Raw genomic sequence first — 25464 nt, 5'->3', positions numbered from 1 at the left:
TTTAATTAAAATATTTAAAAATATTGAAAAGGTCATTTTGGGAAGTCACAATGTAATTGATTATTTAATTTCTTTAATTTCCTCCCTCTAATATAGTAGTACTGTTCCGTAAAATTGGGATTTGCATATCAGTAACCTTTTCAAATCTATTTTCTGAACATTTCTTAAATTTCGCAACGAATTAGATATGGACAATATTTGATGGACGGAGGGAGTACAGCAATATTGTTTCTTAGAATTTGAAACCAAAACCAGTATTCATATATCAAGTAGAACTAGGTTCGTGCAAATGCAAAAAATGAAGTCCACATTAAAATAAAGTTTCATCTTAACATTAGTTTATTCAGAAACACGTGCTTGTCTGGTTCTGACTTCTGACAAGGAGTCATGTGCAAACACTATATCATCATTTATGACTTCTAGAATACGAGATTATATAATAAATTAAATATCTAATAAAAAGTGAATTGAAATTTAGAGTGTCAATATTGGAACAGACACGCCACATTCATAAAAAATCTTGTCCGCCTAATTATTACAGCTATAAAAGCTTGTCTAGTCACAATAACTAGGGCTGGGGAAAAATACCGAAAAAATGATATATCGCTCGTATCGTATTGAAAAATATCGAAAAATTATCGAATTTTCGATATATCGTAATTTTCGATACGATACGATATCATATCGAAAACTTTCGATACGATAACGATATGAATTTCCTTATATCGCGATATATCGTTTTATATCGAAAATACGATATATATCGAAAATTTTCGATATATCGATATTTTCGATATATATCGCTATTATATTTTCGATATATACCGATATATATCGAAATTTTCGATATATATCGATATTTAACGATATATCGAATTTCGATACGATATATCGAAATATCGATACGATAACGATATGAAATTTTTTTTTATCAAAAGTTCGATATATCGAAATTCAATATATCGAAACTTTCGATACGATAACGATATGAAATTCTTTCATATCGATATTTTCGATACGATACACGATACAACATTTTCGATACGATATATCGTATCGACCCACCCCTAACAATAACAGTCACGCCACAACCTCATTTTACACTTTTTTAATTATTAGCATATTTTAATTGGACTTGACCAAAATTTGAGAAAAAATAGAAATTTGAGATTGAAATTTTAATAATAAAAATAAATTGGGAATAGGTATTTTCTAGAAATAAATTAAAAAATTAAAAAAATTCGAAGGATCATCGCCGCAGTGGCTTGCAATTGACCGCCACGGTGCCAACACAGCGACGCCGAGTACCCGGCGCTCTCTCCCCCGCCGCGGTTCGTCCTCAGAATGCAATAGGCACTGCGGCGCTACCACTGTGGACACTCTTAGTACTCCCTCTATTCTATAATAGTTAAGGCATTTCTTTTTGAAACAAAATTAAGAAAAATGTGTGTAATGTATATTAAATAAAAAGATGGAGTAATAGAGTATGAGAGGAAAAAGTAGAGAAAATAAAACAAGAGATGAGAAACTAAGAGTGGGAAAATATGTTATACTTTTTACTAAAGAAATAAACGACTATACTACTATGGAACGCCCAAAATTGAAAAATGATACTATTACTATAGAGCGGGGGGGAGTATATAATTTAAAATTTTTGGTTCAGTATTAATTAAAATAAAAATCTAATATGGAGTATTCAATATTTTTTATAATATATTCAATATTCAATTATTTTTTTATAATATGTAGTACTACTTAGGGGGGAGCAACAAAACCGAAAACCGAATATCCGAACCGAACCAAATCAAAATTTTGAAATTCGGTTATGTTGTTTTGGTTTCTCGGTTCGGTTCGATTTTGAAAATATAAAAATTTAGATTTTTCGGTTCGATTCGGTCTAGGCAAAAAAAAATTGAAAAACCGAAAAATCGAATTATCTATACATTCTGTTAATTTAATACTACTATATTATATATATAAATAATATACTATATTCTTTTAATATATTTTATGTAATACTATATATTATATATTATTATTATTATTATTATTAATTTCATATTATGTTTATATTTTTTATTAGTGGTATATAGTATAAAATCAACTAACTAAAATTGGTTTTGTATTTTGAGAATATTTAGCATATGGACATGAATACCCTATATAATAATACCGATATGCTCCTATCACGAGGGGAGTGATCAATTGTTGACTCATCATTTAATTGCTAACTACAACTAATTTAAGGCCATAGAATTTTAGAAAACGCGTGGTCTACAATTTGCCACGTGTAATTTTCATTTTTATTAATAAAATAAAATAAAAGATAAAAAAAACTCCAAATTAGAGTTTTGGATGAAAATGTCAATATAGTGTTTCGAAAATATCAACACAATGCTTTGAGAATGTCAACACAATGCTTTAAGAATGTTAACTCATTGCTTATATTGATATTCTACATGTATTATATTGACATATTTTATATGGTATGTTGACATTTCTGTTGTAAGAAAAAATGAAAAAAATTCAATATTTTTTTCAAATTTTGACGTCAGAACATATGCATGTAGGATATCGTTGGAATCCTTATGAAATTATCTTTAATTTGATATATTTTATATGAATTTAAAGTTTTGGGATTTCTTTTAAAAGTTAGTTATAAATAAACATGTAGTTAATTGACATTAATACCCGTATTGATATTTTTTGGAATTAATTTTATAGTCTTATTGACGTTTTTCGTTGATCGTATTGACATTCAGGGATTGACAATCTAAGCCCTTAATTTGAATATCTAATAACTATTATTTAGTTGTAGTTAGCAATTAAGTTATGAGTTAGCAATATAATCCTCCCCTATCACGATAATTAAATATGATAATACCGATATGCGTCCTATAAGGAGTATAAAATTAACATAAGTTATAATAACACGGTTATTGGCGGAAATATAGGAATTAGTCCAAAATATCATCATTACGTAAATATTCTTTATGATAAATTTTTAATTACTAAATGGCCTAATTTTTCACTGCGTGGCAAATTCTGATACATTCCATCAACATATAAAAGGGCAAATAAAACAATAATGGAGTTATGGGGGTAGCATGTTATTAGTCACTTACTTATGTATGATGCGACAAGATAAATATAAGAATTTTTGTGATACAGAAATTCAAAACTTACGGACTTAAATAAGCACGCTAAGGATCCTATCTATGAATCGAAAATTCAACTTTCAGCCTAAAAAAATAGTAAAAGATCAATTTCAAGAAAATAACGACAACATTTGTATCTCAGGTGAGCATTGTTGAATGGAAAGCCTCACAACTAACTATACACTTATTTAGTCCATATGTTTGACTGTTTTGCACCAAAAATCATTACATAAGGCGGCCACATAAACAAATTCATTAAAATCTTTAATTAATCAAAACAATAGCATTCCTTTCAATATTTGAGTGCCTATATATACCACAATTCCTAAAGATAAAAATCGAACACACCTAAATGCAAAAATTTGAATCATTAGCCACAATGATTCGAATTGTTCCAAAATCTTCCCTACTAAACTACGTCGTTCAATTCAGCATTCATATGCAATGGGTGTTGGATTGTCTTCTTCGCCTATCCTTTTTCCAACATTCAAATGCCATATTATTGCCTGAATATTTCGATGATTTTAACGTTGCATGCTATAAAGAGATCGTTGGGAGCTGCGACGAACCGGGGGAGTGTGCGATTTGTCTGTGTCGGATCGATGGAGACGACGAGGTTCGGGAGCTGAGATGCGACCATTTTTTTCATAGGGGCTGTTTGGATAGGTGGTTGGGGTACGGCCACTTTTCGTGCCCGGTGTGTCGGAATAAACTGAAAGCGCCGCTCGTGGCAGAGCACCACCGTGAGGTGGTGTTCATCGACTTTTGCGATCCCGGGTATGGTGACCGGGACCGGTGGTGGCTGCGGTGAGGTGGCTGATGGTGGTTAATTAATTATAGTAATTAATAATAAATTGAGAGACAAGTGATGTAATTTTCTTGATTCCTCTCTATTGTATTTCTCGTGTTGGTATCTTGTGTTGTACTACTAGTATTTTAGTGACATGTACAGTATAATATCAATATTCTAACGATGTCCAGTTCGATGAATTAGACAAGTTTGTGTGTTATAAATGGTTTTTAGTTGTGTAAATAAAGCATAGTAATAGTTAATCTTGATATAGTCATGACTTATAATATATTTATACAAGATAATCACGGAGCAATTCAACCTCAAGAGATAAGCAATCAAACACCTAATTTGTGTGTATGTAATATTGTACTGTGTCCTTGCCTATTTGTGGAAAAGATTGAATTCATGGCCATCATATCATGCTATTCAAAGTTCATGATCCATACATTTAAAGAGCAACATCATTAAGAGCGCATTTGGTTAGCCACAAAAAAAATATGCATTGATTCCGTAAAATTAAAACCACACAAATTATACATCGTCTAAGCAAACTAAAAATAGACACTAATATCATAACCATCAAAGTTAATGACAACGATCGTCTCATACAACAATTATACGTCCATTTGTGGGCCAGGAAGACAACAAATTGGACATGGCTGAGGGGCACAAGGGCAATTAGTCATTTGACCCGACGCGTTAACCATCAATTACTGCATCAGATGCTCGGGCCGAGGCAAAATACACGGGCCATGCAGCAATGTCCTTTTACAAATCCCTAACTCTTAATTTCTTCAAAATCAAACGCGCTCTCTTATACTCCCTCCGTCCCACTAAATATGCAACATTTGCTTTTCGGTATGGGATTTTATGTGGTGTTGTTTTGTGAGTTAATGAAGAGAGAGTAAAGTAAGAGAGAAGAAAAAGAAGAGAGGGTATTGTTTCTATTTTTAGAAACGTTTCATTTTTAGTGGGACAGACCAAAAAGGAAAACGTTTCATTTCTAATAGGGCAAAGGGAGTATATTCTTTTATAATTTTGAATTACTGTTTGAAGTTTGAGAGAGAGAGAGAGAGAGGAGAGATGCATACTTCATTAAATATTCGTAATTATGTATACTCATAGAAGTTCATTTTAGAGTTTAAATTTTGCTACTCTAAAGCCGAATAGCTTTTCTAAAGGACGAACATATTCAAACCTAGACAGCTAAACTACATGTAGTAGCATCGCAGCCAATTATCGAAACCAATTTATATATATATAAGAAAATTGTCATGCTTATCACATTTTTATCATTTACTCCACAATTTAAGATAGCGGGAGATTTATTAATTAGGTCATTTCATACAAGTGATACATCTTGTCAAATTTTCTTTACTAGCGAGTATGCTTCTTCTAAACATAACATAAAATGAATAGTGATGGTGTTGAAGTTGATGAATCGTCGCCAAAAACGAAGTTCAGTTTAAATTTGATGGAATTGCAATTGTTGTGATTTTAATTAAAAATAAATAAATAAAATAAATAGTTTAGGGGTCTAGCTATGTGATAGTATGTGATCTAGCCGTATCTATACATCTATAAAAGGCGAGTTTTGGCCATTATTTTGAATAATCAAAAATTTTGGATAAGATTTTAAATATTCAATAATTATGGGCGTTTAGAAAATAATAATGCAAAATTAAAGCAATTTAATGTTGCCACCACACCACAATCGGTTACATAATTTATTGGTGCATTTGATTTGAAATTTTAATAGAGAAATGAACGTTAAAATAAACGTCAATTGACCATAATTGATTGATATTATTGCAGTATGAAATACAACATAAAACAAGTCTCTATAAATACTCATTCACAGGACGTCTTCTTTCAACGAAATTCCAACAATAAAAGTAAGAAGAAATGACATGGAATGCAAATTGCTGAATTTGATTTTAAAATTGGTGAGTATTTTGTGAAATTTTATAGTCCATGAATTTTTATAATATTGTGATTTTCAATAGTGGACTTCTTGCATAATTTTATATCATGAACTCTTGTGTTCACACAAAGTTACAATATAATATATGTGATTGATTTTTGTTTGGAGTTCTTACCAGCGAATGGAAGCAAACTGACTGGATGAAAAAAATGACGCCAACGTATGACAATGAAAGTGCTAGAAAAGATTACCAAAGAAGATGAAGGTTATTCAAATAATGGAGGCGGAAAGAAAATGTTGGGAGAGAAGATAAATAGAAACGTATTAGAGCATGTATAAGAGAAGATAGAGGGGAATTCTTTAGCCTAATTAAATATATTTTTTTCTTTGTTTTTTGATTAATGGTTTATTGTTGATTGATTCTTAAGTGATGGAATCATGGAACTAATTGAATATTAGCATGGAAAGTCTACCATCATTTATAATATTTTAATTTTCACTTAATAATATTGATATCATTGGGGTAAATATATACCAATTGGAAGAATTAGATTATTCCACTTCCAAAATTAACCAAATATTAGATGTATATTAAAATATTATTATATTATATGAAATTGTTTTTTTTTTTTTTCAAAGCATACAATCATGGGGAATACGTTTTTTTGGGTAATTAAGATGAAGTGATGAGATGTGTAATCAGTTTAAAGATGAATAAAAAGTATAATTTTTAAAAGTGCTAAAATTAATCAACAACAAAATTCACTCATGGAAAGCTAAATTTTCGAAATTACCAAAATAATAAACATAATCAATTATAGAATTGATTGGTCATTAATGAGATTATTGATATGAATTGCTGAGTGAGATTAATGAGATTATTTTGTTAAAATGCTTTTTATATTTTTATCATTTATTTATTCTGAATAATTAATTAACTTTTGTTAATATTTTATTTAATTGGATAGTTAAAAAAAGTGATTCAAAAATTATTATAATATTTGTAATGAAATTTTTGATCCATCAACCAAGCATTTCAAATTAAGATTATCCTAAATATAACATAAGCAATCAATTATAGAATTGATTGGTCATTAATGAGATTATTGATATGAATTGCTGAGTGAGATTAATGAGATTGTTTTGTTAAAATGCTTTTTATATTTTTGTCATTTATTTATTCTGAATAATTAATTAACTTTTGTTAATATTTTATTTAATTGGATAGTTAAAAAAGTGATTCAAAAATTATTATAATATTTGTAATGAAAATTTTGATCCATCAACCAAGCATTTCAAATTAAGATTATCCTAAATATAACATAAGCAATCAAACAATTTATATAATTCAATACTATTAATTTAGTCATACAAAAAGTTCATTACCGCACAAAACTCTAACTGAATTCTTAATTAGCAATAGACTGTGTAACTCTAAATGAATTCTCAATTAGCAATGGACTGTGTAACTGATTCTAATTAGTTGTTACAACAAAAAGAAAATTTGCAGCATTGGGAATTGTAAAGTAGCATAAAAAATAGTATAGATGTTTCATATTTCAATAAGCCACGTTTAAAAGTACAATAAATAAAGATAAACGTTACAACATTCAAAAGGGCTATATTATTCATAGTGTTAATTCAACCAATTAATGTAATATTTTGTGTAATTTATCATTTGAATTTTTTTATGGTCATAATTTTGACGTTTTGAATATTATGAGTTATCGATTTATTATTTTGTTAGAAGTGTGATTTGCATTATTTTTAGTTGAGATATATGAAGGATTGTTTTAAACATATTTTTAAATGTGTCTAACACTTGATATAGTCTCTTCGTCGTTGTCCAAATAATTGTGTATGCCTTGATTCCATTTCAAATATGTTTAACTTTATGTCTCTAGGTGTAAAATGAATCGAGGAGCATATATTTATTGGATTGTTATTATGTAGTATAATTTTCTTTTTCTTTTTTAATTTTATATAGTTATATTTTCATATTTTAATTAATCAATTAACAATTTAAACATTTATGATAAAAAAATATTATGTCGTGCATCGCACGTGGGCTAACACTAGTTCAAGATAAACAAGCAAAATAATACTTCTCTTCTGTCTTCGAGACACGTATTCTAATATTTTCATATAGGCGGATATATGGAGTAAAATTTTAGAGGTAAAGGAATTAATGAAAAGGGAATTGATTCCAAAAATATTTACTCCATTTTATAGACCATCAATTAAGCCATTAAACTACAATATATCATATCCAAAAAACAATATATATTCGTAAAAATGGAGGATTATTGTATTTTTCAGCTTGATCAACAAATGTTCTAATTTGATGAAAACTGACTTTTATTATTGATTTATGGTGAAACATAATTATCAAACGAGGCCTAATTATCTTATCCAATAACAAGGAAAATCACAATAACTTCCTATCAAGTAACAAGGAAAATTACAATTAACCCATAACAATAAATGTATTCTTTGGGGGGGAATTCAATAATTTAGTACTAATAGAAGTTTTTAGGTCAAAACAAATATCCTCATTTTCGTTCCATAAAAAAAGAAGTTAATTAGTCTACCGAGATTTGTTATGATAATCATGGTAAAACTAAAATGATTTGGAAGTCGGACATACAATACTTTGTACATAAAAATAGGCCGAAATGAATTAAAAAATTAATTATTGGTGGAATGAAATTACATTCCGTGTGATTTAGTAGTACTTTGTGGAATAAACACTCATATAAATTAGAATGAAATTACATTCCGTATGCTTTAGTAGTACTTTGTGGAATAAACATGTAAAATAAATTATACTTTAGTTTATTTTATTTAGTTTGTACTCCAGTAAATTATATTTAGAAAATTATTGTAATCCTAATATCCCGATTAATGAGTATTCTTCTAATATTCTCTTTCTTTTCTTCATTCAGTCATCTTACTTTTTGTAGACTGAGAAAATCTGATTAAATCCCCATTTGAGATATCTACTGTAATTCCAACTTCCCTTCTCTCCTCAATTTCCCCGATCTCGCCGTCTCCGGCCACCCATCGCCTTGATCGGAGTCTCCTCATTGCTCGCCGATATGAGTAGGTTTCCGATCCATTTACTGTTAAGTTTTGAGCAGAGCAGAATCTTCAATCCTACTGATCTGTTCCTATCAATTGTAAAGTGATTGCTTGGGGATTAGAGTACCAGTATAGCAAATTTCATTTTGTAATTTAGTTGATTAGCTTATTTTCAGTTTCTTCAACTTCGATTGAAAGTAGGTCAAAATTGTCTGCTGTTTTGTTGTTTTGGTGGCTATTTTCGATAAGTAGGCTTTTGGTGCGCTGGTTTTTTGAGCGACATGAAGTTCATAATTTGGATTTTGGATGGGGAATATATCATTTGGTATAATCGTGGTTGGAGCTCGTGTCTGATTTAAATTTCGGTATCATGCGGTGTTTTGATGTGGATGTGAATGTTGAAACTGAAATATTAGAGATGGTGTAAAATTACGAAGATCTGGATAGTCATTTAGTCGATAAAATTTCCATTTGATGTGGATTATTTGTTTTTTATATTTGGAGATGAAGTTCTCAGCTGGTCTACTAATGTAGTCCATGTGTTTCTCTTGGATTGAATTTGTACCTTGTCGACATAGGTGATGAGAAAGAATATAGTCGAGTTGCATGTTCCTCATAGGAACACATGAAACTTAGTAGTTCTGCTTTCTAGTGGTTTTATGTATTTCTGTGCTATATTTCTAATCATCTTTCTTATTTTTTGCCTGATTATTTGTGTGTTATGTTTTCACCTAATGATAATTCATTATTGTTTTATGGTGAATGAATTTACAGAAGTTTTGTTTGACTTTTTTCCATAATGCAACTGCTCATTTACTTCACAGATGAAAGAGACCATTGTTGTTCAACTCACCTCATAGAAGGGGATGGTACTTTCAATGTTGCTGGAGTTGATAATTTTGTGAAGGAAATTAAACTTGCTGAGTGTGGCTTGTCTTATGCTGTTGTAGCCATCATGGGCCCTCAGAGCAGCGGTATGTAGATTTCAAGTAACCATGCTTTTATATTACTCCTATAGTTTATTCAGTTTCATGCAGGCATGAAACTGACTATGAAATTGATATATGCTAAATTATCTACTGACTTTGTCAATGGGTGTTTTGTGATCTTTATGAAATTTGGCAGGGAAGAGTACATTGTTGAATCACCTGTTTGGTACGAATTTCAGAGAAATGGATGCTTTAAGGGGGAGGCATGTACCTCTTGACTGAGCTTAAACTAATTTCTTTTCTATATGGAATTTCAGATGTAAGAGAACATTTAAATCTTTTCAGGTCACAAACCACAAAGGGCATATGGATGGCACATTGTGTTGGCATTGAGCCTTGTACTCTCGTTATGGATTTAGAGGGTAGTGATGGAAGAGAAAGAGGAGAGGTGCTATTGGATTTCTACTTGTTGACTTGAGTCGTGACATGTATCCATTAGTTTGGTTTTACCGGCTTATCTTCTGCACTGTTAGAGATCTTGAGAGATTTTATCCATGTCATTTAATGCTCAATCTCATTTTTGCTGAGCTATCTAATTTTTGTCAAGTTGCAACCCAGTTTTTCTTGCAAGCTTCTGATAGCTCTTCACCTACACCTTGTTCTCCTATTATTGCAAATCTGGATTTTTGAAGATAATCTTGCATCCTGGTACATGTATTGTGTATCCACACCCTAAATGTTCTTCAAGCCTACTAAGCATTTTCCTATTGATTGCATGCAGGCATTTCAGTTTTGATAATATTGTTTATTAACTCTAGGTTTATGTACATATGTTTGTGTTTGTTTGGGCTAAATTCTAACCATCTTCCTCTTATAATTCTCTGACTGTTTTACTCCTTCTCAGGACGACACTGCATTTGAAAAGCAGAGTGCTCTTTTTGCTCTTGCTGTTTCTGACATAGTGCTCATAAATATGTAAGAGTCTTGATAGCATGAATGATGATCTTGATTTTAATTTTTTTGCTTTGACGGGTAACGGGTTCTTATTACTATTATTTAAATAAAATTGATCTAGTTGTTACAGTCTTTTAGTTGTATCTATTTGGAGATGCTAAGGGAAAAAATATAATGCAGGTGGTGTCATGATATTGGGCGTGAACAGGCTGCAAATAAACCTCTTTTAAAAACTGTATTTCAGGTGACCATCAATGTAATCCATGCACACTTTAACGAAATATGCCAATAGATATTCTGATTTATCTTTTACTATAATCAGGTTATGATGAGATTATTCAGTCCTCGTAAGACAACTTTGATGTTTGTAATTCGTGATAAAACCAGGGTATGTTTTCTTTCCTAGTTTATCACTTGAGACTTGTTTGATTCTTTTAGACTATTGAAATGTATGGTGCATTTGTTCCGTCAAATCATTTGTGAAAACGCTGTAACATTCTTGTCTGCTTTGCATGGTGATAGACGCCATTGGAGAACTTGGAGCCAATTTTAAGGGAAGACGTCCAGAAGGTACATGATATGCTGTTGCTTGTACCTATACCGCTTGTAGGTTTTATTGCAGTTGGTCACTAACATTCTTCCTTCCGTTCATCTTCCTACTTTTTGAAAGATATGGGATTCTGTTCCTAAGCCAGACGCTCACAAGGAAACCCCATTAAGTGAATTTTTTAATGTAAGATGTTGCAGATTAATAAATTTTTACCTTGCTTTGTAATTGTGTAAAAAATTTAAAACTTAATGGACTTCTTTTTGTCAAATAATTAAATGACAGGTTGAGGTTGTGGCTCTCTCTAGTTATGAAGAGAAGGAAGAACAATTTAAAGAACAGGTTTGTGTTCTTGTTTGAATTCTTCCAAGGTATTGGCTTTATATTAAAGGGTTGTGCTCGCTCATGAGGAATGTGGAAGAATGGGTGTTTTTTTCACATGAAGAACAGAAAATAATTATATGTTTTTTTTCTGAAGGTGGCGAGTCTTAGACAACGTTTTTTCCATTCTATTGCACCTGGTGGGCTTGCTGGAGATAGGCGTGGTGTGGTGCCAGCTTCAGGATTTTCATTCAGTGCACAACAGATATGGAAAGTCATTAAGGAAAATAAGGACCTGGACCTGCCTGCTCACAAGGTTTGAAACATCATATCCGTTTAAAATCTACAATGAACTGTTCATGCAATTTCTTTCATGTAATTTGTTGCCTGATCATAGGTCATGGTTGCCACTGTACGCTGTGATGAGATTGCAAATGAAAAGTTTTCATCCTTTGTTGAGAATGAGGTACTTATATATTACAGGTAATTGAGTAGTACTCTGATTTGCACTTGATTAATTTTGGCTTATAATATGAAGGCGTGGCGTCAATTAGAGGAGATTGTACAATCAAGCCCTGTACCTGGATTTGGGAAGAAGCTGACCTCTATTCTTGATGTCTGCTTATCGGAGTAAGTGAACAGCCTGTCTGCATATATTTCTAGCCATTCCATGATAATTATATTTGCATGCCATGATGCACATTTCGTCACTATTGATGAAATTTACAAGTTTCTTTAGAGCATTTTAATGTTTGTCCATGAAACAGTATACTGAAGAAAAGAGATGCAATGTTAAACCTTTTACCCAGAGCAAGGACAGTTTGTTACAATCTGGTGTTGGTAAATGCCTTTTAAAATATTGCCTTTGACCATTGTGATAGTGTTTAAGAAACCTTAGACGATCCTCACAGTGGTATGGCAGTGCATTGAAGTGATCACACAGTAGATGAATTTGGTAATTGGCAAATCGGAATGACATTCACAATAACTGATTACTGTGAAATAATGCCTTTGAGCCGAGTGGTATTGAGGAAATATATGCTCTTCATCATCTGGTGACTTAAGAGTTTTGAAGTCAATAACATTGTTAGTGGATATGGTTATGGGAAATATGGAGGACTTTCATGTTTCATCACATCTGACTGATCTGAGTGTTATGAAGCTTGTAGGCTTTAAGATAAGCTGTGAAACATATGAATGTTGTTCCTCAAGCTTACAGTACTTCCAGCTTATTCTACATTTCATGTTAAAGGAAAACATTTCCTTTTCATGAAAAATTTATAATATTGCGTCCATTTGGCTACGTAGTTTCAGTTTTTGACTATGGGAACATCTCTTCTAAGTATTTTATTGTGTGAAGATTGAAGAAATAAAAAAATTCTAGGTAGTATCCTTTTTACATGTTTCATTCTTTGCCTAGTGCTTACTTTGTGGTTGCGAAGATAAACTTTTGTATTGATCAACAAAAGTGAGAAAATGGGTTTGTTTATCAGTGATAACCTTTTTTGTCTGCATTTGGATGAAATAAGTTTTCAGAAAACCAATTAATTCTTGTTACTTTTAAATTGGCTCAGTTAAGTTTAATATGCTAAGTTATATGCTGTGTTGACTCTTGCTTTAATAGGTATGATACAGATGCTACCTATTTTGATGAAGGTGTTAGATCTTCAAAGCGGAAACAATTGGAAGAGAAGCTTTTGCAAGTAATTGTTCTTCGCTTCATTTTTTTTAACCTCCCATATCTGGTTTACACTTCACATAAACAGGAGTTATCATTGCCTCAGCTCTTTTCATTAGCTTGGCATTGATACTTTTCCATATAAGAGTTTAGGGGTTAAGGTCATGAACAGTTTGCACATTTGATTGCTCTCATCAGTTAATCTGTTGTTGTACCTTACTTCTCTTCTGTTCTCATTGACGGTTTCTTTACTTTGTCTTTTAATTGTTTATGAATAGCTCATCAAACCAGCATACCAGTCCATGTTGGAACATATTTGCTCTGGGACCTTGGACAGATTCAAAGAAGCACTTGATAATACCTTGAATGAGGGTAAAGGATTTGCTGTGGCTGCTCGTGACTGCACCGATTACTTTATGACACAGTTTGATGAAGCATCTGCAGGTACAGTTCCATACATATAAAATACCATGTCTGATGTTTTACTTGGACGGGTATGAAATTTTTCGCTGAATTACAGCATTCACTTATTTTTTCCTGCTTTTGCGTTTTCTCATAAAATGAGAACATCTTGGAAGGGGCACATAAGAATTACTGCTAAAGGCTACTTGTAGATATTTTGTTTTTTTTAGTAAAGCACTAGGATTGTTCTGGATGAACATTTTTGTCTCGTTAATAATGAACTATTCTTTAATGTCAAGAGTTCCTTAATATATCGTGATTGGGAGTATCTTGATTCGATTAACCTTGTATGATTTGTAGATGCACAGATCCGTCAAACAAATTGGGACTCTTCTAAAGTTAGAGAGAAGCTTAGGCGAGATATAGATGCTCATGTTGATGCAGTTCGCGCTACCAAGTTGTCGGATCTTACTACCCTGTTTGAGGTGTGCAATGTTACTTAGTCCAGTCTATGTAGAATCGTCTTAGTAGGACTATGCATATAGTTGACTTGTTCAACGCTAGTTTAAATATTATTCCAACTTATGCCACAGAAGAATACAATTTTAGACTATGCAAAACATATATCTTTATAACTGTGAATCGGTATCAAGTTCAGAGTGATCAGAGCTGCATCCTCACCAGCACTAAATAGCTAGTTCGTGAAATTAAGCAATTGGCTTTATGTTGTAATGACCAGACAGTTTGGTGGGTGTTTATTTTGTGTGATTTCATTTTAGCTTCTCACACTGATAGTTTCCATGTGCAGAAAAAATTAAACGAAGCTTTGGCTGCACCTGTTGAGGCTTTGTTAGATGGAGCCAGTGATGACACATGGCCAGCAATAAGAAACCTTCTTCGCCGTGAGACGGAAGTAGCCATTAATGGGTTTTCTAGTGCACTTTCTGCTTTTGAAATAGATAATATAACAAAGGAAAAAATGCTGGTGAGGTTGGAGGATTATGCAAGAGGAGTAGTAGAAGCTAAAGCAAAAGAAGAAGCTGGAAGGGTTTTGACCCGAATGAAAGACAGGTGAGAGCTGTGTTCTGTTTATTTATAATCTGGTGCCATGTCCTGGATATTTTTTCATACTTGTTAACCAATGTGAACTAATCAGACTATTGCTGGCAGGTTTACAATGTTATTTAGCCATGATTCTGACTCAATGCCACGTGTCTGGACCGGGAAGGAAGATATTCGAGCAATCACCAAAACTGCTCGCTCTGCTGTATGATGCTCTTAACTACTTTTTATGGTGGATTACTAGTTTCCTGTAATGAGATATTAACTGTCATGCTAAATTGTTCTTGTTTCTGGATCCAGTCTTTGAAATTACTTTCTGTTATGGCTGCTGTTCGTTTGGATGACGATGCTGATTCTATTGAAAACACGTTGTCCCTTGCTCTTGTTGATCCCAAAAGCGGGGCTGCTGCCAGTAGGGGTATTTCAGCAGATCCTCTTGCTTCAAGTAGTTGGGATGAGGTATATATATTTTCTTTTTAATATTATTATGCATTCATGCTTTATTATCTGATTGATGTCATTTGGGTTTCCATTTGGGGTAACCTTCTAGGTAAAGTAATTGTTCCTTTAAGAAATTTTTAACTTTTTTATTGATCTTTTGCTTGTATAATGTTCTACTTGATGTATGAGCAATCGTTCTAGATAATCGAAGACGGAGGGTTCGCACTTGTTAATGAGAATGATATGTTACATCAAGTTGTCCTAGCTGTAACGTTTTATATAACTTTTTTATATATTCAAGAATAATTCCATGATTAAGAACTAGGAATAAGATAGCTACAAATGTCTAAAACTTTTTACCTGTTGGTTTTAGTCACGCTTTATAATATTTTCATTGGGGTAGTTTTGTTGCTCCAATCTATGATAATCTAATTTCAGCAATTCTGTGGTTGCTCAGTGATCTGTTGTTATCCACCCAGGCACTGATACTTGGTCTGTTTTTGACTTCTGTGTTTCAGGTTCCATCATCCAAAACTCTATTATCTCCAGTTCAGTGTAAAAGCTTGTGGAGGCAATTCACAGCGGAGACCGAGTATACTGTTAGTCAAGCAATTACTGCTCAGGTAATACTTGCATGCTTAATGCCTTGGATAATCTTGATGTATCATGCGTCATTAAACTTTATATTATATATATAGGTTTTACTATAGCTTCTGCGTTTGTTCAAATAAAAGATTCTATATTTCCCAGGTGTGTCCTGCAGAGTCACTTATGCTCTCTTATTTTTCATATTTTCAGGAGGCTAGCAGGCGAAATAACAACTGGTTACCACCTCCATGGGCAATCTTAGCCATGGTTGTTTTGGGATTTAATGAATTTATGACACTTTTGAGGTACTACTATTCAATTATGATCTGATTTCTTGTCTCTGGGAGGCATTGGAATTAGCCTTGCAGCAGTTCATACAGTTAAATCTTTACACTAATTTTTGCTGGTGCTAATGTTTCTTTGACAGAAATCCATTGTATCTCTGTGTCATTTTCGTTGCTTTTCTGCTTACAAAAGCCCTATGGGTGCAGTTAGACATTTCTGGTGAATTCCGAAACGGAGCTGTAAGTGAACTCTTTGAATTTTCTTTCAGAGTACAAGCTTCCTTAATTTCACATGTTTTATTCTGAAATATATAATTCAGGGTATCCAACTCCTATTTAGTCCTTTATTAACTCTGGAAGTCCTAAGTCAGAATTTATAATGGATGGAGCACAAATATCGTTAAAAATACCGGATAAAACAACTAGTTTTGTTTGGATTAGACATCATCGCATAGATCAAGTTGGGATACAATGATTCAAGTGTACTCGACTAGGATTTCTGCTATCAAATGTTCCGTAACTCATCTGCTGTCCCTTGTGTTTCTCTCCTTTGGATCGTGGGAGAAGTTCACGCCAATATTTCCTCCAACATGTTTGAGGCTTTGAGGCACAATTTATGACTTACTAACACAATTCAATCCATGCCTGATTTTGTTTATTTTATTTCATTTCTATTCTTACAGCTACCTGGAATTCTATCACTGTCGACCAAATTTCTCCCTACCGTTATGAACCTCCTAAGAAAGCTGGCAGAGGAAGGCCAAAGACCAGCTAATGCGGATCATCAGCAGAACCCTACCGCTCCAGCTATGACCTTACGAAGCACCACAAACGATCACAGTGCAATGTCTTCAAGTGCTTCCTCTGAAATAACTACATCTGAAAACGGTACAGAGTACTCGAGTCCCTCATCCAGCAAAAAGCCACAGTAAGCTCACTCTCATTTGCATTTTGTCCTCGCATTACCGGCTCCTAATTAGAAAGGCGCTCTTGTGGTTTCGTGATGAATCTATGACATAGAAAGGATACAATCAGAGAGGTCGAAGAGAAAGATACTTTCGAATGTGGGTATCGTAGTTGTATTTCATATTTATCCATTCGTCACCTTTGCTTCTGTCTGTCGTGGTCATGGACCGAGTTTTTTTACTGGCCTGGCCTTGGTTGTGGTCGTTTTCCTTTACCTTCAGTTTTGTAACATTAGAAAGTGAAAAATCTAAATATGTATTGAATCGCACTGGGAAATTTTATGGCCCATTTTGTATGTTATGAAGAAGCAGTGCAGCTCTTCTGATTGATTCTCAAAGTTTGGAAAGAATAATGTTTTTGGTCTGTTTTATGAAACTGAGTTTCTGATTTGGTACGTTTAGTTTTGTGGGGTTTGATCAACCAATTCTGGAATATTAGAAATTTATCAACAAAAGGAACAGAGAACTTGTGGAAGACCGTCTCTGGTCAATATTTAGATCTAATTCTATGTTTCAACTCTATATATGTTCTTTTGTTGGTACTGCGATTATAGAGCATCCGCAGCGGCACTATGTCCGTCCTTGCCAGCGGCAAGGACACCCGTCGTCGCTGGCACGGCGCTGCTCTTAAATAAGAGCACGTCCGTGCCACTGAGCAGCCATGTTCAGCCTTACATGGCGCCAATGGCGGATTCAGGAATTAAAAATCGTAGGGTCGAACGAGTTAATAATATTTACATATATATATTTTTTAATAAAAATACATTACAAATGTAATATATATGATCTTATGTTAAACGCAATAGTTAGCTCGTATGAGTACAATACAGAATATTCCAATCAAAACCATCAATAAATTTTCGTAATCCGAGATCACCATTAATTAATTTTAATCAGTTTCAATCTTGTGTGAATCATTATCAACTATCTCACTGTCTCTTAGTAATTGGGATTTTGTTCAACATTAGTTAGAACAACTAATAGTCTAAAATGGAAAGTCATTAAAATCAATAATAAGAAATAGAAATACAGATTATATTTATCAAAATTAGGAAAAAAAATCTAAATTTTATTACCAAATAAAAGAAAAAATTATAAACTATGATTAAAGAAGTGGAAAATTTAATTTGGTTTATTGTTGTTATGTTTGATTTTTTAAAATCAAATCATACCAAAAAAGTGGAACTAAATTTCAAAAACTAATATTTTATTTGAAATTCAAGAAAAATGTTACTTTTATCATGATATGACCAAATTATTACTGTATAAATGATGGTCACAAAAAATATAGTCTCGTAAGAAATAGTATTTTTTTTTCTAATTTCATTAACTTTAAATAATATAAATATAAAATTGATACTCTCCTATTTAGTGCGCCGCATATATTTGATATATTTTCACTAATAATTATATTTAAATATACTCTTTTTAACTTATCTCCCCTGTTTTTTAGAGAAAACATTTTATATGGAAATTATTTGGCATACTCTTTTTAATAATAACAAGAAGAGGGCGTCGCCCTAAGGTTAAAACACCGCCCCTACATTGGGCACATACGACCGTGGATAGTCCCCATCCGGTCATTCAGCAACAAATTCATCGTCTCACTCGGTGCCTCGTCAAACACCACTAGCCCAGGCTGCATGGTCACACCCAAATTTGCCATAAAGTCTGCAACTTGATTACTTTCCCTAAACACATGAGCAATCTTCACATTCCACGCTCTTTGGCATTATCTACTTCCACTAGTACAGTAATTAATTGTAAAGGGCCCAAGCCCAAATGCTGTCTTCTTCTCCAATTATCCGTCTCTCATTCTCACAGATTCATAAGCAGTCACGCGCAGACAAGAAATCTGGGCAGGGACAACATGAGCCATAGCGGGGTGACTCGTTCCCGCATCAAATCAAGGGCAGAATTTCGGAGGCGTGGGGTCGGGGACTCTTGGGAGGATTTTTCTGGCTGTTCTCGGGGGAAGGCGGTGGGGTCGGCCGACCCCACCTCCCTCCGCCGCTGGCTTCGTTGGCAAATTTGATTTTTTATTTTTTATTTTAAAAAAATTCGAAATTAATATTAAAAAATAATTGGATTCTCAAAAAATATAGCCGTTTATGGACATTTTTTTGAAATTTTTGAATTTCTTTTCTTTATCCCAAAATCATCTATAAATACACACATTCATCATCCACTTTTCACATCAAATTATCTCTTATTCATATATTTTAATACTAATCATCTACATCTTCCTATCTCACTCAAACCTCTAAAAAATTCAAAAATGGATTTCACCGATCTCATTGCAGAAGCGGAGCGCGAAGAACAAGAATACCAGGAACAATATCGTGCCGCCTATGAAGTCTATGTCGCCACCAATACCCCCGCCCCTCCTCCTCGACCAACTCGAGGCCGCTACATCCATCGTGATCGGGAGGGAGCCCACGAAAGGCTCGTTGCCGACTATTTTTCCGACCAGCCGCGATTTCCAGAAGATTACTTTCGGCGTTGTTTTCGCATGTCAAAACGGTTGTTTATGCGTATTGTCCAACACATTGTCCGCCCGTGTTGAATACTTTCAATCAGGTGTAGACGCAACCGGTCGGCAAAGTCTCTCGGCTTTGCAAAAGTGTCTTGTGCCATCCGACAACTTGCTACTCTTCGACGAGTATTTGCATGTGGGTGAGTCAACTGGAATCCTGTGCCTCATAATTTTTGCGACGGCGTTCGTTCTGCTTTCAGCGAGGAATTCCTTCGGGCACCCACCACCGAAGATTGTCAACGGTTGCTTCATCTTCACGAAACAGTCCACGGTTTTCCCGGTATGCTAGGCAGCATTGACTGCATGCATTGGAAGTGGAAGAATTGCCCGACTGCTTGGAGGGGACAATACTTAAGCGGCCACAAAGGCGGCGACCCAACGCTTATCCTTGAAGCGGTCGCCGACTACCGCCTATGAATTTGGCATGCATATTTCGGTGTTGCCGGATCCAACAACGACTTGAACGTACTCTATTCTACACCACTCTTCGATGATGTTTTGAATGGTGTAGCTCCGATGATCGACTTCACCGTCAACGGAAATGCATGCCACATGAGTTACTATCTCGCCGATGGTATCTACCCAAGGTGGTCGACTTTCGTGAAGACTTTCAGCAATCTGCAAGACACGAGACAAATTCTTTTTAGGGAGCGTCAAGAGTCTGCTCGGAAAGATGTCGAAAGAGCTTTTGGGGTCCTTCAAGGCCGATTCAACGTTGTGAAGGCCCCGTCTCGGCTGTGGTACGTTAAGAATATCGCCGACATCATGTACACGGGTATTATCTTACACAACATGATTATAGCCGACGAAGGTCCGAGGGCGGCTAACTTAAACGATGAGGATGAAGCCGGAAGCTCAACTGCTAGGTCTCCCCCACGCCAAGGCGTGCATACGACGGTGAACGAGAGGATCGACACAAGACACACAATGCGCGATACAAGAACACACATTGAGCTACAAAAAGACCTAATCAAACACATTTGGATGAAATTCGGCAACGAGTAGTGGGTCTTTTTAATTTTATGAATTTAATTGTGTATTTTTTTTGTTTTCTAGGATTTTAATTATGTAATTTTTATTTTTTAGGATTTTAATTACGCAATTTCTATTTTTTTGGATTTAAATTCTGTAATTTTTATTTTTTAATGTATTTTTATATTGTAGAAATGTTTTTAGTAATTGAAGTATTTAAATTGAATAATAGAATGGTGGGACTCTTGAGCTTGTTCTTGCGGAAGAGCACGGATGTGAGTGTTGTGCTCTTAGCTAAGGACAAAGAGTAAAAGTGAGTCGGGGCCCACCTCCGTGCTCTTAAATAAGAGTACGGATGGGGATGCTCTAAATAGTACTCCATGTGCAATTGAGGCGTTTTATTTTTAGCACTTATTTTTGAAAAATGATAATAATAATAATAAGTAATTAAATTAAGAAAAAAAGTAAAATAAGAGAGAATAATATAGAGAAGACTATTCTTTATATTATTCTCTCTTTTACTTAACTCTCTCCACTTTAACTATTTATTACTCCCTTCGTCCCCAAAGAATATGCACTTTGGGTTCGACACGAGTTTTAATACAAAATTGGTAAAGTAAGAGAGAGGTAGAGAGAAAAAGTAAATAAAGTAATGTTAATGGAGAATGAGTCTCATCTCATTAGAGATAAAAGAGTTTCAAAATTAGAAAGTGTGTTTCTGTGGGACAAACTAAAAAGGAAAGAGTGCATATTTTTGTGAGACGGAGAAAGTATCATATAATAAGTGTTCAAAGTGAAACGTCTCTACTACAGAGGGACGAAGGGAGTATGACATTAGACATGTGTATACATTTTAATCTCAATCAATTTTTATAGTAAAACAATTTCACATAAAAGTCCGTGATAAAAAAAATAGCTCAAACTAAATAATTGAGTGAACTTCAAAATCGGTTTCTGGAAAATGAAGTTCGTACGTTTTAGGTCCCTAAACTTTAATAAATATCACCACAATTCTTTGGAAAATCATTAATCACATTTTAGATTTTTCTCAACTTATTTTTTTTCATTTTATCCCCAAGTCCTTCAGAGCTTATTTAATCTAAATTCGTAGATATTTTAAGAATTCAAATGTCACGGTATATATATTTTTAAAGTTTTAATTTATATAAACATAGGGATGTACTAGTATAACAACTAATTTTAAAGTTACAACGTGCATCCAATCTGGTGCGGTCATGTGGCACAAAAAATGCAATATTGTAAACACTAAAATGCAATATATATTTCTAGAAGTTATAAATGAATTTCGGCCGATTGCATTTTTGTTATATGCAGATTGCATTTTTTATTGTTAAGTTTTGCATTTTAGATATTGACTGTTTAATTTGCATTTTATATATAGACGGATTGCATTTATATACGTGAAAATGCAAAACTTAACAATATAAAATGCAATTTATGTGAAAATGCAAAACTCAACACTATAAAATGCAATTTACCTACAACTAAAATGCAATCTGCAGAAATGCATATACAACTAGATTGCATTTTTATGTTTAAAATATTGCATATTTTGTGCCACATGGCAGCACCAAATTGAATGTACGTTGTGACTCTAAATAAGGGGGCACCCTAGTGCTCCCCTATAAACATATAGATAATTAAAAAAGTACACATTACATTTTTAGAAATGATTAGTATTTAGTACTATAAATATATACACGTATACACAACAAATTTACTACTCATACTATTAATATTGAATTATTATTATTATTATTATTAATTTATTATTATTATTATTATTATTATTATTATTATTATTATTATTATTATTATTATTGTCACTAATGTATATATACAAATAATGCGATCTTTTTTAGTTTTTATTATTATTATTTGGAATTATACATTAAATTTTATACCGTCAGTCCATCATAGATCGTCCCACTATAAGTGATACATTTACTTTTATGATAAAAAATAAGGGAAATTGATCTCTAAAATCATGAACTTTGTCTAAAATTTGGTATTTCCCATGAACTTTGAAATTGGTATATAATATCACGAACTTTGCATTTTGTTTGGTATTTCCCACGGATATCTATTACTATATTTGACTAACTTACGAGACTTTTTCATCATAATTCACACAATTAAATCAACGTGATTTTCAACGTAACTTTTTATCCTACATGTTATGAACTTAAAAAGTGGTTCAAAATATTATAAAACATATCACGGTTGCCTACGTTAAATAAGATTTTGATGAAAACATCTTATTTGAGTGAGTTTGGGAAATACCAAACAAATTGGATTAATAAATAGTACTTACTTCCTTTATTTTATAGTAGTGGGATCATTTTGCTACTTTGGTACGTTCCGTAATAGTGAAATCATTTACCTTTTCGGTAAAAATCAACACATTTCTTCTCAATTACTTTTCTCTTTCTTTTATTTTATCATCTCTACCTTTTCTTCTCTCCTACTTTATTATCTTTTTATGTAGGAGTAATACATTATACACATTTTTCTTAATCTCTGTGCCGAAAAAAATGTCTCCACTACTATAAAACGGAGGGAGTAGTATTTTAAAAATTCTTGGTAGTGCTGAGTAAATATTTCGCTCTTACTAAAATTAATACTTCATCCGTTCCATAAAATTTTTTCCATTTTTGTCCATCCCACAAATATATATGCATTTCATTTTTGGAAAGTTATATCAATTTAATAATGTAGGTCTCATTATCCACATTTTTGCCATACAATTCTTCCATTCTTTCTTACTTTACCAAGATTATCTTAATTCTTGTACCATACCCATTTCCCATATTTTTATGGGACGGGGGAGCAAAATTTAATATTCAAGAAAAAAAAAAGGGAAAACATCTCGAAAACTCTTCAAAATGACAATTTTGATGAAATAGAAATGTTGATATAAACCTAAAAAAAAAAGTAAAATATCCATGCATGCCCCTAACTAAAATTGAACGATTTTATTTGTAATCATATCGAGAACACAGCAAAATAGCAAGTTCCTAATTAATTAACCGAGTTGCGTGCGGTTTGAGTTTATTTACTATTCTTGATCTTGGAATTTATAGTAAAGCATCAACAAATTAAGCCCAAATCAGATCATCATTTATTAATGGATATAGTAACATGACATTGGTGCTACAATTTAAGGAGTACGAAAGAAATGAAATTGATAAGGGATTCTAATTTGAGAAACAGATTAGTTCTTGATAATATTGAGGTTCAATTGGAACTCACCGGCGGCGCGATACCCAAAGCCTTGAACTAAATCCCCACGGTTGACATGGTTTGTACGCGCCACCTCCTGCCATCCCATCAAATATACGTTGTTGAGTTTCTTGTTTCTCTTTAATTCCAATTCATATCTCGCTCCATTTCCATTTCCATCTCTCGCCGGAACCTTCACACCAACACCATCCTTTAATTCTGCCTCTTTTCTCTCTTCATCCGTTAGAAACCCCAACACCGTTGCTCTGTGCGCTCCGGTGATCAACAACCTCCCTTTCGTTGTCTCTGTAGCTGTAAGCTTCTTTTCGAATAACAAATCTGGCGCTGGAATTGGGGCTTCTTCTTGTTGTTGATTGGGGTTTCTGATAATATTGAGGTTCAATCGGAACTCACCGGCCTCGCGGTACCCGAAACCCTGAACTGAATTCCTGGCCTTGACTTTGTTTGCACTCGCCACCCGCGCCCATCCGTTGAAATATGTCGTCGAATTTCTCTTTAATTTCAATTCATATCTAACATCTGCAACTCTCGTCGGAACCATCAGACCGGTTCTTTCTCTCTCTTGAATTTGAAGCCTCCTCTTTATCGAAGCTCATCCTTCTCTTGCTCATCTTCAAATCCTTTCTTCAATAAACAATGCTCTAGCTACGATCGGAGATTAATTTTGTGTGTAATCAATCAATCTGTTGCTGATTAATGAAGTATATATCCAATTTGAAGATTTACGTTCTTATATATATAGAAACAGATTAAAGCACCAGAGCTTGGCGCGACGGGAAAATGCTCCCTCATAAGTCCTAACTTCTTTTCTTTTCTTTCTTATTTTCATTTTATGTTTAGCCTACAAAATAAAGAATAATTAGTTTTTGTAATGACTATAAGTTTTTTTTAATTAGTTTTATGCTTAGCCTACATATAAATTTGACATCCTATGCGAAATATAATTTTAATTATTTTATACCATATAGTAATAAAAAATATACTACTAAGTATTATTTCCTCCATCCACTATTAAAAAATTCAATTTTTTGTCGTAAATGTTAAAAAGATGAATGAAAAAAAAGTTTGTGAAATACACATCTCATTTAAGAGCATCCGCAGCGGTCGTCCCTGCCGATGGATGTCGTCCGTGCCAGCGGTGCGGTGAGCGTTGTCCGTCCGTGCCGCTGAGCAGGCTGACGTGGCGGCACGCGATTGGCCAACGGCATAGCCGTTGGCAATTTCTTTTTCTTTTTTAATTAAAAATAATACCAAAAATAAAAAAAATATTTTTGGATTCCCAAAAAATAGAGCCGTTGATTACCGTTTTTTTGATTTTTTTTATATTTGTTTGATTTTTTTTAATCCCAAAATCATCTATAAATACAAACATTCATCATCCACTTGTCACATAATATTATCTCTCATTCACATTGAGCTATAAGAAGACCTTATCAAACAAATTTGGGAGAAATTCGGCAACGAGTAGTGGGTATTTTTAATTTTATGAATTTAATTATAATTTTTATTTTTTAGGATTTTAATTAATGTAATTTTTAATTTTGGGATTTGAATTATGTAATTTT

The 25464-nt window shown here is 33.2% G+C and overlaps 2 protein-coding genes across 2 annotated transcripts; both read left to right on the top strand.

The window, feature by feature from the left end:
- Nucleotides 1-8809: 8809 nt before the first annotated feature.
- On the top strand, nt 8810-17522 carry LOC125205338 (protein ROOT HAIR DEFECTIVE 3-like). Its single transcript, XM_048104205.1, has 23 exons — nt 8810-8977; nt 9781-9930; nt 10082-10148; nt 10231-10333; nt 10790-10860; nt 11020-11083; nt 11162-11227; nt 11362-11409; nt 11510-11572; nt 11672-11728; nt 11865-12023; nt 12105-12173; nt 12246-12337; nt 13332-13410; nt 13664-13829; nt 14148-14272; nt 14596-14858; nt 14958-15054; nt 15150-15308; nt 15809-15913; nt 16089-16183; nt 16306-16402; nt 16846-17522. Exons 1-23 carry the CDS (start codon nt 8974-8976, stop codon nt 17092-17094), a joined length of 2448 nt encoding a protein of 815 aa, XP_047960162.1. The 5' UTR covers nt 8810-8973; the 3' UTR covers nt 17095-17522.
- Nucleotides 17523-19487: 1965 nt separating this feature from the next.
- LOC125206429 lies at nt 19488-20668 on the top strand. Its single transcript, XM_048105683.1, has 2 exons — nt 19488-19905; nt 20175-20668. Exons 1-2 carry the CDS (start codon nt 19488-19490, stop codon nt 20666-20668), a joined length of 912 nt encoding a protein of 303 aa, XP_047961640.1.
- The last annotated feature ends 4796 nt before the right edge of the window (nt 20669-25464 follow it).

Source organism: Salvia hispanica, chromosome 2 (genome assembly GCF_023119035.1).
Source record: "Salvia hispanica cultivar TCC Black 2014 chromosome 2, UniMelb_Shisp_WGS_1.0, whole genome shotgun sequence".
NCBI classification, from domain to species: Eukaryota; Viridiplantae; Streptophyta; class Magnoliopsida; order Lamiales; family Lamiaceae; genus Salvia; species Salvia hispanica.
This window is presented reverse-complemented; position numbering and strand designations above follow the sequence as displayed.